This window comes from Gobio gobio (genome assembly GCF_949357685.1).
Source record: "Gobio gobio genome assembly, chromosome: 2".
NCBI classification, from domain to species: domain Eukaryota; kingdom Metazoa; phylum Chordata; class Actinopteri; order Cypriniformes; family Gobionidae; genus Gobio; species Gobio gobio.
The window spans coordinates 58,454,096-58,469,933 of record NC_137098.1 but is presented as its reverse complement, the minus strand read 5'-3'; the positions used below and the strand labels follow the sequence as shown (position 1 = coordinate 58,469,933).

Sequence of the window (15,838 nt, the reverse complement as noted above, 5' to 3'; positions counted from 1 at the left end):
ACAAATATGGCGCTTACATGGGCGTGCCAAATTCTCTGGGCGGAGGAAAGGGAGGTAACCGTTCCTGTTATGATGTCATAACAGGAGAATTCAAGATCAGCTCGTCTGGGCTGTTATTTTCTCAAAGGCAGAGAAAGACACCCAGAACTCGGTTTACACCGATCAAAATTTCTAGCCACTTCGGGACAATATTCAGGCTAGGGGAACTCATATTAAAGGTCCTGTTCTTCGTGATTCCATTTTTCAAACTTTAGTTAGTGTGTAATGTTGCTGTTAGAGCATATATAATACCTGTAAAATTATAAAGCTCAAAGTTCAATGCCAAGCGAGATATTTTATTTAACAGAAGTTCCCTTTCAAAGCCTACAGCGAACGACCGGTCTTTCAAGCCGTTTTGAGGACAGTGAAAACAACGGTATACAGATAAATAAATTGTGTTGTCTGTTTTTTTACACGTGAAACATGAACACAAAAACAAAAAAAAAACAGGAAAAACGGGACCTTTAATGTTGAAAAACCTCATAAAATGAAAATTTCATGCCATGGGACCTTTAACCCCTCGGAGCCGTGTGGAGCAGTTATATGATGGATAGATGCACTTTTATGGACTTCAAAAACGAAGCAACAATTCACTGCCATTATAAAGTTTGGAAGAGCCAGGACATTTTTAATATAACTCTGAATTTATTCGTCTGAAAGAAGAATGTCATATACACCTAGGATGACTTGAGGGTGAGTAAATCACGGGCTAATTTAAATTTTTAAGGTGAACTAACCCTTTAATGTTGGTGATCGCGTTATTTTACATAAGCATGATAACATACGACATCTCTTGTTTCTGCAACTTCTTCACCTGTGTTGCGATCCGAAGATTCTATACTCTTTCAGAAGATGCATAATAGGTCCCTACCGTATAACAGTGAAAACATGGAAAGCCAGAAAATTCTGTCAATGGCGGAGAAGCGTAAAACTTTGTTTCGAGTTGAAATAGTAAAAACCTGTAGAATTCGACAGCACAAAGGCAGCCTGGAGGCTAGAATGAACCAAACAAAACATTTAGAAGTAAAAATCTTGCAATTTTATTTGCATATAAAGGCAGCTAAATATATCACAATGAAACCTGAAGAAAAAAAGAAAAGAAAAACATATCTAAACTTTTCCAGGAATGAGACTGTAACTGTAACTGAAAGAAAAGCAGAGAGGCATTTACAATGGCAAGAGTTGAAACAACTATTGGCAACATTTTTTTGTGCTAGCAAGACTGCATTTACACAGTGCAAAATTACAAAAAGAAAAAGAGAAAAACAAAAACTATCATACGCAAGATATCAAAGGACAAATGAACCTGGTTTCGTCAGGTTCCGAAAAAAAAAAGAAAAAACAACCTTTGAGATTGTACATTAAAATAATTCCAACTCGAGTACTCGTTTATTGTATGGAACAATACGCCGTAAAGTAGGAACATTTCATGAAAACAGAAAAGAGCATGTGTGCGCTTTACGCACATTTAAGTCATCACTTACAGGCAAAATGAGATTCTTCAAGAGGCTTAGAACGAACACAATTTTAGTTAGAGATTTTACAGCTTACACACATACATATAGATATACTCATATTTTAAGACATTTTTCCAATTTCTATGCAGAATGAGGCGCCCCAGAATATACATGAGTTAAAATGCATCCATGGCTTCCCTGCGCTTGTAAGAAAGTGTTCTTTGAATGCAAAAAAAAAAAAAATCCCCTTCGTTTTGGATAAAAACAATAAATATGATGCTTTCTCTTCGCTAGCAGAAAGAAAGGGCTCCAGCTGGGGGAACTTAAAGCTAGTTTAAGGCATTATATCCCTGTCAGCTAAAAGAAAGCTTAATTATCCTGAAAAAAGAATATACAAAATGAACAATGGCATCCCATACCAACATAATTCGAATATTGACAAAAAAAAGACAATTTTACAAATTCACAAAGCTTATTATCTTACAGATTTAATCAGATCTTTTCATAAGATTGTTCACCACTTCTGTACGCAAAACACCCCGCATGATCCCATCCGTCATCAGAAACTTCCCCTGAATCTTTTAGCAAAAGACTGGCGATTTCCAAAGAAACATTCAACTATTTTTTTCTTCTTCAAAGTACTGTTAGAAAACATAAGGAAAGAAAAGGAGAATATGGCAAAGCATACAGGCGTCTCAAGAGCTTGGGGGGTTCGGGAGGTCGAACACGATGGGAGGGTTGGTGGGTTGAAAGCTGACTGTACAGGTAGAGGCGTTGATGAATGTCGTGTACCCGTCTGTCATAATGCCGTAACCTAGAGAAAGGGAGAGTCAACATTCAAATGCCAAAAATTCCAAAAATCAACTTGTTTTCTTACATTAAACACACATTTTTAAAGGTGGTAAGGATTTTCATGTGTTAATCGCTTTTTAATTGCCAATGTGTGAACAGCTTGTAACGAAACTTAAAAAACAAGACTTTTCCCAACTTCCTAGGTTGTCTATGAAAGCCTGTTGACTGATTCTTATATGAATGACTCGGGACGTTTTGCTGGGAAAATGATGAAAAAAGGAAGTGTAAAACCTCTCGCAGTTCAAAACGCTTACTCTATGTCATACATAATACGTCAGGTCAGCAGTGTATAACGCGTTACAAGTAACTTGAGTTACGTAATCAGATTACTTTTTATTTGACTGACAGCTCTCTTGACCCCAAGTTGGGAAAAAACGAGAGTAAGTGCGGAGGTGTTGTGTGTAAACATGATATGGTTATTGTAGTTCTAGACTAAATGTGAGCATTTGTTCATCTCACCTGCACAATAAAGATTCAGTATTCCTCAAAATGAATAAAATCAGTCAAATGCAAAATCAGAATACAATGCAAACCTTCAATAATGAAATATTAAATAAAACAAATATTTTTATGCATTTAATCTACCTTTATTGACCAATGTCTTTCTGCTGATCGTTGATTCAGTTAAACCATGAGCAAAAATGACTAGATTCTTTGTTTTTATTGGTAAAACTTTTCTATTCTTTTTCTATTTTTTTCCGATTCTTCCATTATCCAGAATGGCTGTACAGGTGAGAAAAAGTAACGCAAAAGTAATGTAACGCATACTTTTCTTAAAAAGTAACTAAGAAACTCAATTAGTTACTTTTTAAGGGAGTAACGGAATATTGTAATGCGTTACTTTTCAAAGTAACTTTCCCCAACACTGCAGGTCAGTTACGCTTTTTCCGTAAGTTCAATACGGAAGGCAGTCTGGCGGAAGCTATAGATATTTTACTTTATAACATGTTAAATATGGATATTTTGAATATGAACACAAACGCATCACTTCACTTCAGAAGTCCTTTATTAATCCCCTGGAGCCGTATGGATTCATTTTATAATGGATGGATGCACTTTTTTGGGCTTCAAACTCTTGACCCCTGTTCACTGCCATTATAAAGCCTGGAAGCATCAGGATATTTATTAAAGCTGCAGTCCGTAAGTTTTGCCTCTGTGTCGCCATTTCTGTTTGAAACCTGCAATTGCAGTTATTTGCGGAGTTATCATCTTTACGTGGATTGTGCATCGGCACGGCTCCTCAGTGTGGATTAATCTAATGTTTTGAGGAGTATGTGCGGCTGTCAGTCACCGGTGTGGACACTGTATATCAGAATCACAGATTCTATGTCTCGGAGTATGACCTAAATTAAAATTTTCAACGGAAAATGTCATCGGAACAAGTTAGTAACATGTCTGCCACTTTTGGGAACAAAATATTACAAAAAATAAAAATAAAAATCGCACTACCAACGGTGATACAATCTAACGATCGCTTAGCTCACACCACATTAAACTGCAAATTATTATTATTATTGTTATACTTTGTTCTTAAATTGTTAATGTTAACAACATCAGCATTGCGTGACTACGTGTATTTAATGTTTATTAGCGTTACCTGTAGATTTAAATTTCCGTAGTCTGATATTTTGCTTTTGACTATGGGTGAATCTCCAGTTGTCATGGATGATGTAATTTGGGCTTTTCTGGATTATAATCCGCCATCAAAATGGTAAGTTTAATTATTCCAGCTGATGTGAGAAAAGGCTATAAATGATCTGCTGAAAAACATGCTCCTCAAGTGCGTTACTACTCCTAGGCGGACTCCTCTTTTATGTATACAGATGTGACGTAATGCCGCAAAGACATGCTTGAATTTCCCGCAGAAATCCACTAGTACCACTCAAATTATTACATATTATTACAAGTTTACCGTTATGAATCGGGCTGAGGTAAGGAGATCGTTTTGAACACTGGCTTGTTGTGTACTGGGGATCATTTTTAACCAAAAAAAGTTATGAATGCAGCTTTAAAATAAATCTGATTGTGTTCATCAGAAAGAAGACAGTCATATACATACACCAATGATGGCGTGAGTAAATCTTAGGGTAATTTTAATACATTTTAAAGTGAACTAACGCTTTAAGTCACATTGGACAAAATAATCCGCTAAATAATGTACACTACCATTCAAAAGTTTGAGGTTGGTAAGAGTGCATTTATTTGATCTTTTTTTTTACAGTTAAAACTGTAATATTGTGAAATATTATTACAATTTAACGTTGCTCATTTTAAGTGTATTGCATTTAAACATATAAAAAAGAAACACCTATCATGGAAGAGCACCTATCATGGAATTTTGAAATTTACCTTTCATGTAGTGTGTAACATAGATCTAAGTGAACAAAAACATCCTGTGATAGCTTGAAATATGACAGTGCACCGTATATATAGTTATTTTCTTTCAAAAGTAAGAGTCGACTCTGAGTCATTTTTAAGAATCGTTAGAAGACCGAAGCTTTTTCTCTGACTAGTTGACGTCAACTTGTCAAGTTATTTGAATACGATACGCCCACTTATTGCGCTCCAAGACGCCAGTGAAAACTAGAAAACATCATGGCGACGAGACGCTGTGTTCTGAAGTGCCACTCAAAAGCAAACTTCTTTCATCTGCCCAAGGATGAGCATTTGAAGACTAGGTGGCTTGAAGACAAACCATACATCGTCGCGATTGAGTGTTTATTATTAGTCGTCAAATGTATGTTTCGCGATCTCAGGAAGCTTTTATTATGGACTTTTATTATGGCACATGGTATCTTCTTCGTCTGTCTGTATCATATATGGATTACATGTGCACAGAGCGCCCTCCGGCTGCCAGTATGAATTGAAAACAACACACAAGAGACTCAATCGCTCATGATTAGGCTATTTCTGCCCATTTTGAGGAAGTATTGAATAAAAAATACTCCTCTGTTTAGAAATTTGACACAGACATATGAGAATCTATCAATATGTCTCCTCATCTGCACACTTTTGAACTAAAAGCCCTGAGGGATGTTGATTTGTCGCGAGTCTTCGTGAGGAGTTTTTTTATGAATGAGATCAGCTGAGGCTCATATTACAATCAAACAGTACCGACGCGGTTTTCATATTCATAACTCCTGACACATATTAACAAATTACTGTCATTATAAGACTTTGATGGGCGTTCCGTTTCCGAAAATATCTGCACAGACTATACCAATCACAACTGACTGGGTCATCGGACCAATCACCGTAGATTAGCGTCACGTAAAGGCGGGGTTTTGAAAAGTGAATCACTAAAGGAATCATTTGAGAATCGCTGTCAAAACAGGTAAAAATAAATGCATATTATAAGAAAACTAAAGTCTTTTTTGTCATTGCATGCATGCAAAACTGTTGTTGGGGACTTCTAAAACAATATTTGGAACATTTTAAATGCCATGATAGGTGCTCTTTAAGTAAAGTCAAAGGCTATGTTCACACTGTCAGTCCAAATCCGATTATTTGTGTATCCGATTGGAATCTGATCTAAAATTGTTGACTGTCCACACTCTGTATTGCAACTGTTCGGATTCGATTTGTGTGTTCTGGAATATCTGCATTGGTTTCTATGGCAATGACGTTGCGTTGGTAGGCATACGCCAAAACACAACAACATGGAGCATGGAGGGGTTTCCACTCTTGAATTATTTGCTGTTCACACTTGCTAAATATGATCAGATTCCAATCACATACGCACAAAAATTTGGACGGATTCGGACTGACTGTCTGAACGAGGTTAAAGTCTATATATATTCAGAAAAAGGGAATCATGAGTTTGCCCACTGACTGACGTGTGTGTGTGTGCACATACAAAAACATTGAGTAAACACAATAAACAGTACAAGGCCTTTCCTCGAGTGGAGATCTTGTCTAAATGAGCCCATGGGCTAAGAGACCCTTCTCTCAAACATGTTTAATTAAAATAATAATAATAATAAAAAGCCTCAAAAGCTGGAGGGAGGAAGAGAGGGGATGTAGCACATCTGGCGAACAGAGTCTCAAGTTTAACCCAAAGGCAGATCCCTCTTCCCAGGAAAATGCAACTAATATCCATGGTAAATATCCATATATATTTATATCCTAGACTGCTTATGTTTGTGCTGATGCAGCTAATGCTGTTCTGATTCACTACAGGAAGGAACAAGCCATTTCAGTTACAAATACAACATGATATACTTTAGTATATTACTTGACTTTTGGATATTAAATGAGGCAATTTGGGATTAAGATTAGTACTAAATTTAAAGAAATTAAAACTTTTATTCAGCAGAGACGCGTTAAATTGATCAAAATTGACAGTGAAGCCGTTCACAATGTTAACAAAAGATTTCTATTTCAGATATTCATATTATCTTCAGATATTCATCAGTGAATCCTGAACAAATATGTATCCACAAACATATTAAGCAGCACAAAGGATTTCAACATTGATAACAATAATAAATGTTTCTTGAGCGGCAAATCAGCATATTAGAATGATTTCTGAAGGATCATGAAGACTGGAGTAATGATGCTGAAGCCCTCAAATAACTTCTGACTGCTACATCAAATCCAGTTTGCAATATTTTTGGCCTCTTTTCTATACTATTGTGATTATTATTAAAGGTGCAGTTAGGGATTTCTGAGAAACATTGTTGAAAAGTTGACTGGGCTGAGTACCACAACACATTAGTAGCCAATCAGAAGAAGGGGGCGTGTCCACTCATGATGGGGGAGGAGAGAGAGTGAGCAAGAGTAGGGCTGGGCACCGAACGGCGATACTTTTATGGTATCGAAAGAAAAACTCTGATACTATAAGTATCGAAAAATGATTTATCTTTCGCTGCCAAAAGCCAAGCGGCTGTGTCTGTGTGAGCCTGTAGCATGCTTGCATGTAAGGACCTAAAGCACCGGCAATTGGCTGTCCACCACCACGTGACGGGGAGGATTTCTGAAGATACTCGCAGTCACACAACACAAGTGTAGTTGGTTTTTCTCATGTGTTCTACCGCGTCGTTTTACAATGCCAAAGAGGTGTAAAGTGTGGCTACACTTTATAAAAGTGGATGCCGAATCAGCAAAGTGCAACATATGCGATAAGAGTATTGCAACCAAAGGCGCAAAAGGAAAACTTTCTGTCACAAACAGCGCGAGTGAATCACTGCGTGCGCTCTCTCTCTCTTTCCCTCTCAAAATGTTCAAATACATCAGCGCATCGCATTTGCACTAAAATCGAGATGCACAGTTGACACAGGATTTGGCACTTGCACAATCGAGGCAGTGTCGCATCGTCACTGAAGTTTATCACTTGCATTCATTTTTAAGTCTTGCCCGTATTCAACTACACACACACACACACACACACACACACACACACACACACACACACACACACACACACACACACACACACACACACACACACACACACACACACACACACACACACACACACACACACACACACACACACACACACACACACACACACACACACACACACACACGTTGGGTTTTCATGTTTTATGGGGACTTTCCATAGGCGTAATGGTTTTTATACCGTACAAACCGTATATTCTATCCCCCTACACTGCCCCTACCCCTAAACCTACCCATCACAGGAGACATTCTGCATTTTTACATTTTCAAAAAACATCACTTAGTCTGATTTATAAGATGTTTTCCTCATGGGGACCAAAAAATGTCCCCACAAGGACGAGGATTTCGGATATTGCCATCTTTGTGGGGACATTTTGTCCCCATAACGTAGGGATTACCAGTCCACACACACACACACACACGCCATCTCACAAAAAGCTTGCGAGTACAAATTGCGCTGAAATGGTCAAATACACACAAATGTATGTACTAAATTACCGTCTTGACGAGTATGCATGTGTATGCTCGCGAGTGAACATTTGTGCAACTGTAACCGTATCCGTGTTCGCTCTTAAAGTGACAGCTGTCGAATAAACTGCTGCTGTCTCTGAGTTTCTCTTTGTCTTGTGTTGTTTGATGAACCTTTATGACACTCGCTGCTCTTGAATGACTAACTTTTGCAACCTTAAGGGTAGGGATTAATCTAATTTAATTTATTCAGGGAAGACCAATATTAATTTACATTTGATTCCTTATTAAATGTCTTTAGTATTTCTTACCTCAATACTTATGTTAGACCTACCTAAAAATTTGTCTTTAAAAACAAAAATGCACTGCATGATCAAATATTTAGGTGAGATAATTATATACATTTATATGACAAGAGTCACCTAAGGGGGGGATTCCCCCATTGTCAGAAATATAATTCAGGCCCTGAATGAATGTCTGTAAAATTCCCTATAAATAATTCTACATGATAAAAAGGCGGCTTCAAATAGATCGGTATCGGTGATCGTGATACTGCTTCCTGTGATCGATGATCGGCTCCAAAGATCCTGATCGGAGCACCCTTACAAAAAGCACAACCAGTTTTATTAATAATGTTACCCTGAGTGAGAAGTGTTACCAAAATTAGTTTCAATTAAGGTGAAAAATAAAAGTTTTGTGTTTAATGTATTTTTGTTGATGTTGAAATGGATTTCAAAACATATGGTATCGGAAAAAGTATCGTTAGGAACCGGTATCGAAACTGAGGTATCGAAATTGGCACCGGATCGAAAGATTTTGAACAATACCCAGCCCTACGCAAGAGGGACTGAATTGTAGAAAGAGAGATGGCTGAGACATTACAAAAGAGAAAAGGCCAGAGGAATATCACTAGAAAAAGAAGGGTTAAAATCAGGCAAGGACTTTAGGACCCACGTTAATATTAAAGAGCCCCTATTATGGATTTTTGAAAAGAACCTTTCATATAGTGTGTAACAGTTCTAAGTGAATGAAAACATCCTGCAAAGTTTTGTGTTTATTGTGTTTCATATTGTTTAGGTATCTGGCTAACAGGCTAACTCGCGTTATTACTGTCTTACTGAAATACTACTGTAAATCAGCTGTGGGCTGCAGTATTACCTAAAACTGTCTATTAATATGCAGATTGTCTGTCATTCTTACTACTTTGAGTAAAGATAAAGGATAGAGCAAGAATTGTTTTGCAAACTTTAATGTTTACATCAGCTGGGCTAATGTATGCTCTGTTATTGATACAGTTCCCACATGTGCACCGCAATACATTACACACACACACACACACACACATGTTAATGCTGATGGTGAGGAATTACAGTTGAAACATTAATAATGTACCTCAAGGTTCAAATAACTAGTTCTTCATGCGTTTCATCGATTTGGACTCGCACTGGGATTGCCATAAAATCGACATCCTCATTACTGTCTTTACAGTGTGTACAATCGAAGCCTCCGGACAGAGCTGGAATTCAGTTATGGTAATGCATGTTCGTTTCCGAAATATGTGCTGTACGCGGTAGACCAATCACAACAGACTGGGCCGTATGACCAATCAGAGCAGATTAGACTCGTGGAAAGGAGGGATTTAGAGAGACTGATTCATCCGTTGAGTCGTTTGATAATCATTGAACACAGTGTGGTGATGCAATGTATATTATAAGAAAATGAAAGTGTTTTTTGACCTTTGATGCATGTAAACATGTTGTTGGAAACCTTCAAAACTAAATTAGGAAACTTTAAAATAGCATAATAGGGGCACTTTAAAGCTTTCCGGCGCAGGAGAGACCGAAGCAGGAAGGCCTGAAAACAGATGCAGAGGTTGTGTTGTTTCTTCTCCTTACGTGAGTAATATTGGCTTTGCTATGTTTCACAGAACCAAGACATGCTGTTGTTGTGATGCTAGCTCAAGAAACAGGACAGTTTTGAGTGTAATTGTTTGTATGGAGCTGCTGGGCTGCTGCTGGCGACTAACAAACTCTTGCTTGTGTACACTCTTGTGTACTCGAAGTTCATTTTTTGTTCGTCATCTTCACTTTATTTTTTGCGCAGCATTATTTTGCTTCGCTTTAGCTATGCATTAGCTTTAGCATTGCGTGCTTGTGCATTTTGAGGTTGGAGTAAGGAAGGGAGTGGTTTGTTTGTTTGGGTTGATTTCAAATATAAACAGTGTTTCTTAGAAATCGCTTACTGCACCTTTAATATCTTTGATACAGAACACCCTATAATGATGTTTAAAATCATTGCAATGCACTTTTTTATGGCAGTGCCAATTTGTGTTTGAACCCACCTTCATGGATTCCTCCGAAGACATGGAGTTTGGGCCGGACTCTCCTCTGGACTGTGTTTAACAGCTCAACACACCCAACTCTTTGCAGCTCCTTCGGTACCCAGTCCCTAAAACCTACACACACACCCACAAACACACCGTAAATCAGTTTCTAATCTCCAATGAAGAACAGCTCATGTCAAATCATTTGTGGTTTTTAACCTAAAGCTTTGAAAAAAGACAATCAGTCAGAAAAGGCGGTTTACTTTATTATCATTTACATACCATTATAGCTTTTGTTAATATTTTGAATTAGATTTTATATATTATATATATATATATATATATATATATATATATATTTATTTTATTTTAGTTGAATTGTTTGTAATTTTGCTGTGTGGTTTTTCAATTTTTATTAGTCTTTTTTAGTACCTCAACTTAAAGTCGGCATGAAACATAATTTTCAATCGTTTTTTCTTTGCTATTGTGACGTATATCAGAGTGAAACGGCTTCTCTAACACGAAAAAATGTAGGGCGGGACTTGATTTTGTCCATCAGGAATTGATTGGATTGTTGTGGTTTGCTATTGGTCAATCTCATGTGAGTGACAGGTTGTCCCGCCCTCACACCAGTAAACACGCCATCAGAGAAGAGATGTCGCTGCAAGAGGGAGGGGAAATTATTTTGATTAAAGATTACAAGGGCACATGAATTTAAAAAATAAATTATGATGTGCAATGAATAAATCATTTATAATAAATACTGCAATAGTCAATTGTCAAATTAGATTTTTATGATGACATTAATCTACATGAAAATGAGAAATATTGCCTTGACAACTAGCTGAAATAAAATGGTTTATATTTTACTTCAGGTAATGTATATTTTATTTCAAGTATTAATAAAAATGTTTAAGATAATAACCCTCATGCGAGGATAGATTTGACTTCATGCATGTCAAAAAATGGACTTTTTCCTTTTCCCACAACTTCATATGACGGACGGGTTTCTCTTCAAGCAAGACAACAAGCTTCATACAAAGGCCATTTAATGTTTCGGGAGCATTTGAATAATTGGATGGAACTCCATTAGGATTGGTTAATTGAACTCACCGAGGGGCGGCCCATGGGTCATGAGAATATCAATGCCCTCTGGGATGAGGTTCCACTTATCGAGTAGAGACTGTCCCCTGGGCAGGTTAAAACCCCAGCCATTAAACCACGGCGTCCTGCGGGGAGAGAGAGAAAAACACATTCATAAGCACCACACATGCATCCGTCCACGCGGCGGGACAGAGACGTACACACGCCGTTTAAAATGACAGCTGACGGCAGATGTGGAGAAACAATCTCAACCTGTCAAAGTGATCTTCTTTCCCCCCATCTATCCCTAGAGGAAGCTTCAAAGTGTGAAATGAGAAGGGCTTCACTGCAGGCTGCCATAATAAATGCAAATGCTTTGGGAGATGCAGCCGCAGCTCTCTGAGAGAGCAAACAGCCTCCTCTCCCATGACTGCTATGGATTGATAGCTCAAATAAAGCCACAGGGTTGATGCAGGTACGACGCCCAAATGAAATAATGTGAAAAATGAGCACACGTGTGCATATTTATACATCTATATGTGCGTGTCAAGCGGAGGGTCCGATAGTGATGATAAATGGAGCATCCATTTGTCCCAGGTCCGGTGAAAAACACTGATTACTGTCTGTGGAAATCACCAGAAAAGGAAGTCTAGCACTCTTTATAGAAAGGCACATTTCGTGATAAAAAGCTTTTAGCAAAGCCTAATAGTAATAGTGCTGCGTTTTTGAGCTGGCCGCTATGATGGATATAGCAAACCACTAGAGATTTTGCGGTATTTTTATACCATATTAGATATATTTGTGCAGGTACCAGTGGAAAGGACTAGGAATAGGTTTCACCTTATTTACATGTGAGAGCGACGAAAAAATGTGGAGTAATGAGCAAAATATTTCAGTGAAACAAATAAAATATCCATCTATATATATTCAATGAAAACATATTTTAATAAATCAATAAATACAAACTAAATATAGATTAGGGCTGTCAAATCCGATTAAATCACATCTAACAAAAGCTTGTGATTATATGTGTGTGTATATTATATACATATATACACACACACACACCGATCAGGCATAACATAATGACCAGCTTCCTAATATTGTGTTGTTCTCCCTTTTGCTGGCAAAACAGCCCTGACCCATTGAGACATGGACTCCACTTGAGCCCTGAAGGTGTGCTGTGGTATCTGGCACCAAGATGTTAGCAGCAGATCCTTTAAGTCCTGTAAGTTGCGAGGTGGGGCCTCTATGGATCGGACTTTGTTCAGCACATCTGAAAGATGCTCGATTGGATTGAGATCTGGGGAATTTGGAGGCCATGTCCAAGGTTTCCCAGCAGAACATTGCCCAAAGTATCACACTGCCTCCGCCGGCTTGCCTTCTTCCCATAGTGCATCCTGGTACCATGTGTTCCCCAGGTAAGCGACACACACCCGCAATCCACGTGATGTAAAAGAAAACATGATTCATCAGACCAGGCCACCTTCTTCCATTGCTCTGTGGTCCAGTTCTGAGGATCACGTGTCCACTGTTGGTGCTTTCGGCGGTGGACAGGGGTCAGCATGGGCACCCTGACTGGTCTGACAGCCCCATACGCAGCAAACTGTGATGCACTGTGTATTCTGACATCTTTCTATCAGAACCAGCATTAACTTCTTGAGCAATTTGAGCTACAGTAGCTCGTCTGTTTGATCGGACCACATGGGCCAGCCATCGCTCCCCACATGAATCAATGAGCCTTGGCCGTCCATGACCCTGTCTGACCTGTCACCTGTTCACCACTGATCATTGTGTATGCCTGATCATTATGTTAACCCTAAATGATCATTATGTTCAATGATCATTATGTTAACCCTATGGATTAAGAATGGGATGTCATTAAAGTTCATGTGCATGTAAAGGCAGGCGTTCCAAAACTTTTGGCAATATTGTGTGTGAGTATATATATATATAAACATACTCACACACTATATTGCTAAAAGTTTTGGAACGCCTGCCTTTACATGCACATGAACTTTATTGACATCCCATTCTTAATCCATAGGGTTTAATATGGAGTTGGCCCAGCCTTTGCAGCTATAACCGCTTCAACTCTTCTGGGAAGGCTTTCCACAAGGTTTAGGAGTGTGTTTATGGGAATTTTTGAGCAATTTTCAAGAAGCGCATTAGTGAGGTCAGGCACTGATGTTGGATGAAGGCCTGGGTCACAGTCTCCACTCTAATTCATCCCAAAGGTGTTTTATCGGATTGAGGTCAGGACTCTGTGCAGGCCAGTCAAGTGCAGGCCAAACTCACTCCATGCTTGTGCACTGCTTTGCTTTGTGTACCTTGCTTTGTGCACTGGTGCGCAGTCATGTTAGAACAGGAAGGGGCCATCCCCAAACTGTTCCCACAAAGTTGGGAGCATAAAATTGTCCAAAATGTCTTGGTATGCTGAAGCATTGAAAGTTCCTTTCACTGGAACTAAAGGGCCAAGGCCAACCCCTAAAAAACAACCCCACACCATAATCCCCCCTCCACCAAACTATACACTTGGCACAATGCAGTCAGACAAGAACCTTTCTCCTAGCAAAGCGCAAAACCCAGAGTCTCAAGAGTCCAGTGGTGGCGTGCTTTACACCACTGCATCCGACGCTTTGCATTGCACTTGGTGATGTAAGGCTTGGATGCAGCTGCTCGGCAATGGAAACCCATTCCATGAAGCTCTCTACGCACTGCTCTTGAGCTAATCTGAAGGCCAGAAAGTTGGCGACTTCTATGCGCTGAGTTGCTGTTGTTCCCAATTGCTTCCACTTTTTTATAATACCATTAACAGTTGACCGTGGAATATTTAGTAGTGAGGAAATTTCACGAACTGATTTATTGCATGGTACCACCAATTCACTGAGCTCCTGAGAGTGACCCATTCTTCCACAAATGTTTGTAGAAGCATCTGCATGCCTAGATGCTTGATTTATACACCTGTGACCATGGAAGTGATTGGAACACCTGAACTCAATGATTTGGAGGGGTGGCAATATAGTGTATATTTTGGCAGCACTGAATACTGTATGTATGTAATATATATAACAGAACAGCAACAGAGAGACAGCAACAGAGCAACAGCAAAACAGCAACAGAGAGAGAGAGAGAGAGAGAGAGAGAGAGAGAGAGAGAGAGAGAGAGAGAGAGAGAGAGAGTGAGAGAGAGAGAGAGAGAGAGGGGTTATTTTTGACTCATTTAGCCACAGCGTTTTTTTTTTGTATTGAATTTGTCCAGGAGGGGAAATCAGGGCTCTGAAACGTCAATAGGGTTTGTTACAGTCAGGGACCGCCACAGCGACAGCGACGAATGATTATCGAACAGTGGTTGGGGAGAGGGGAGACCTGACACATATAAAACGGTTCCTGCAGTCGTTCAATCTCGATCTGCAGGAAGAAGAAAAAAACGAGAGCGAAAAAAAAAGAGAATTTACGGAGGTCTTAAGGTGTGGTTTCTATAACAAGGAACTGAACTCTGCACTGAGGTGAACAGATTTATATGAAATTGTCAAAAAAATGTGTAGGAAAATGAGTATATTAAGCTGAAAAGGCTGTATTCCGTTACATCCCTATGGTGAGGATAAGCAGAAATGTGTCTTGGGGGAAGTACAACTCTTAAACAGCTCTGACTTGACATAACTCATATCGAACCAGGCCATTCTGCGCTGCAGCAGCAATTTGTCACAGACGCCGCACAAAATGGAGCTTTCGTGAAAAAAAATCCAGCAATATTGTCTTTTAAAAACGAGAAAAAGGACAAGCAATAAGAGCACAGCGAGGAACAAAGACAGCGTTTAAAACGTAAATCTACCCTGCATCTCATGACCTGAGCATATTTCAAATAATCTTCTCAAATAAATATTTTGTCCAGAAAACACAATGTTCATTCATACCATGTATATGGTAGGAATGTTAAGGTACAGATGCTGGAAGATCAGACGGCACAATGGCCCCATTGTTAGTCTCCGTGAATGAAATACACCTTCCATGCGAGTGCATTTGTTAACCTCCATAAAGATTAATGACATCCTGGTCATATAAAGGAAAGCTTGTTTCCTCTGTGGACCCACGCACATAGGTCTTATTATACTGTACAGAGGTATGAGTGTGTGTGTGTGTATCTGTTTTGAGGGGGAGATCCGAGGATGGGATGTGATCCGGCTACACCGACGCACCAGATTAGATAGCAC

The 15,838-nt window shown here is 39.0% G+C and overlaps 1 protein-coding gene across 1 annotated transcript in view; it reads right to left on the bottom strand.

The window, feature by feature from the left end:
* Window positions 1-316: 316 nt before the first annotated feature.
* Window positions 317-15,838, bottom strand: part of mpped2a (metallophosphoesterase domain containing 2a) — a 77,210-nt gene continuing 61,688 nt past the window's right edge. The window contains exons 5-7 of the mRNA XM_079802451.1: window positions 11,656-11,771; window positions 10,561-10,674; window positions 317-2,310 (exon numbers count right to left, since the gene is read on the bottom strand). Coding sequence (XP_079658577.1) covers window positions 2,192-2,310; window positions 10,561-10,674; window positions 11,656-11,771 — 349 coding nt within the window. The 3' untranslated portion in view covers window positions 317-2,191. The remainder of the gene's footprint in view (window positions 2,311-10,560; window positions 10,675-11,655; window positions 11,772-15,838) is intronic.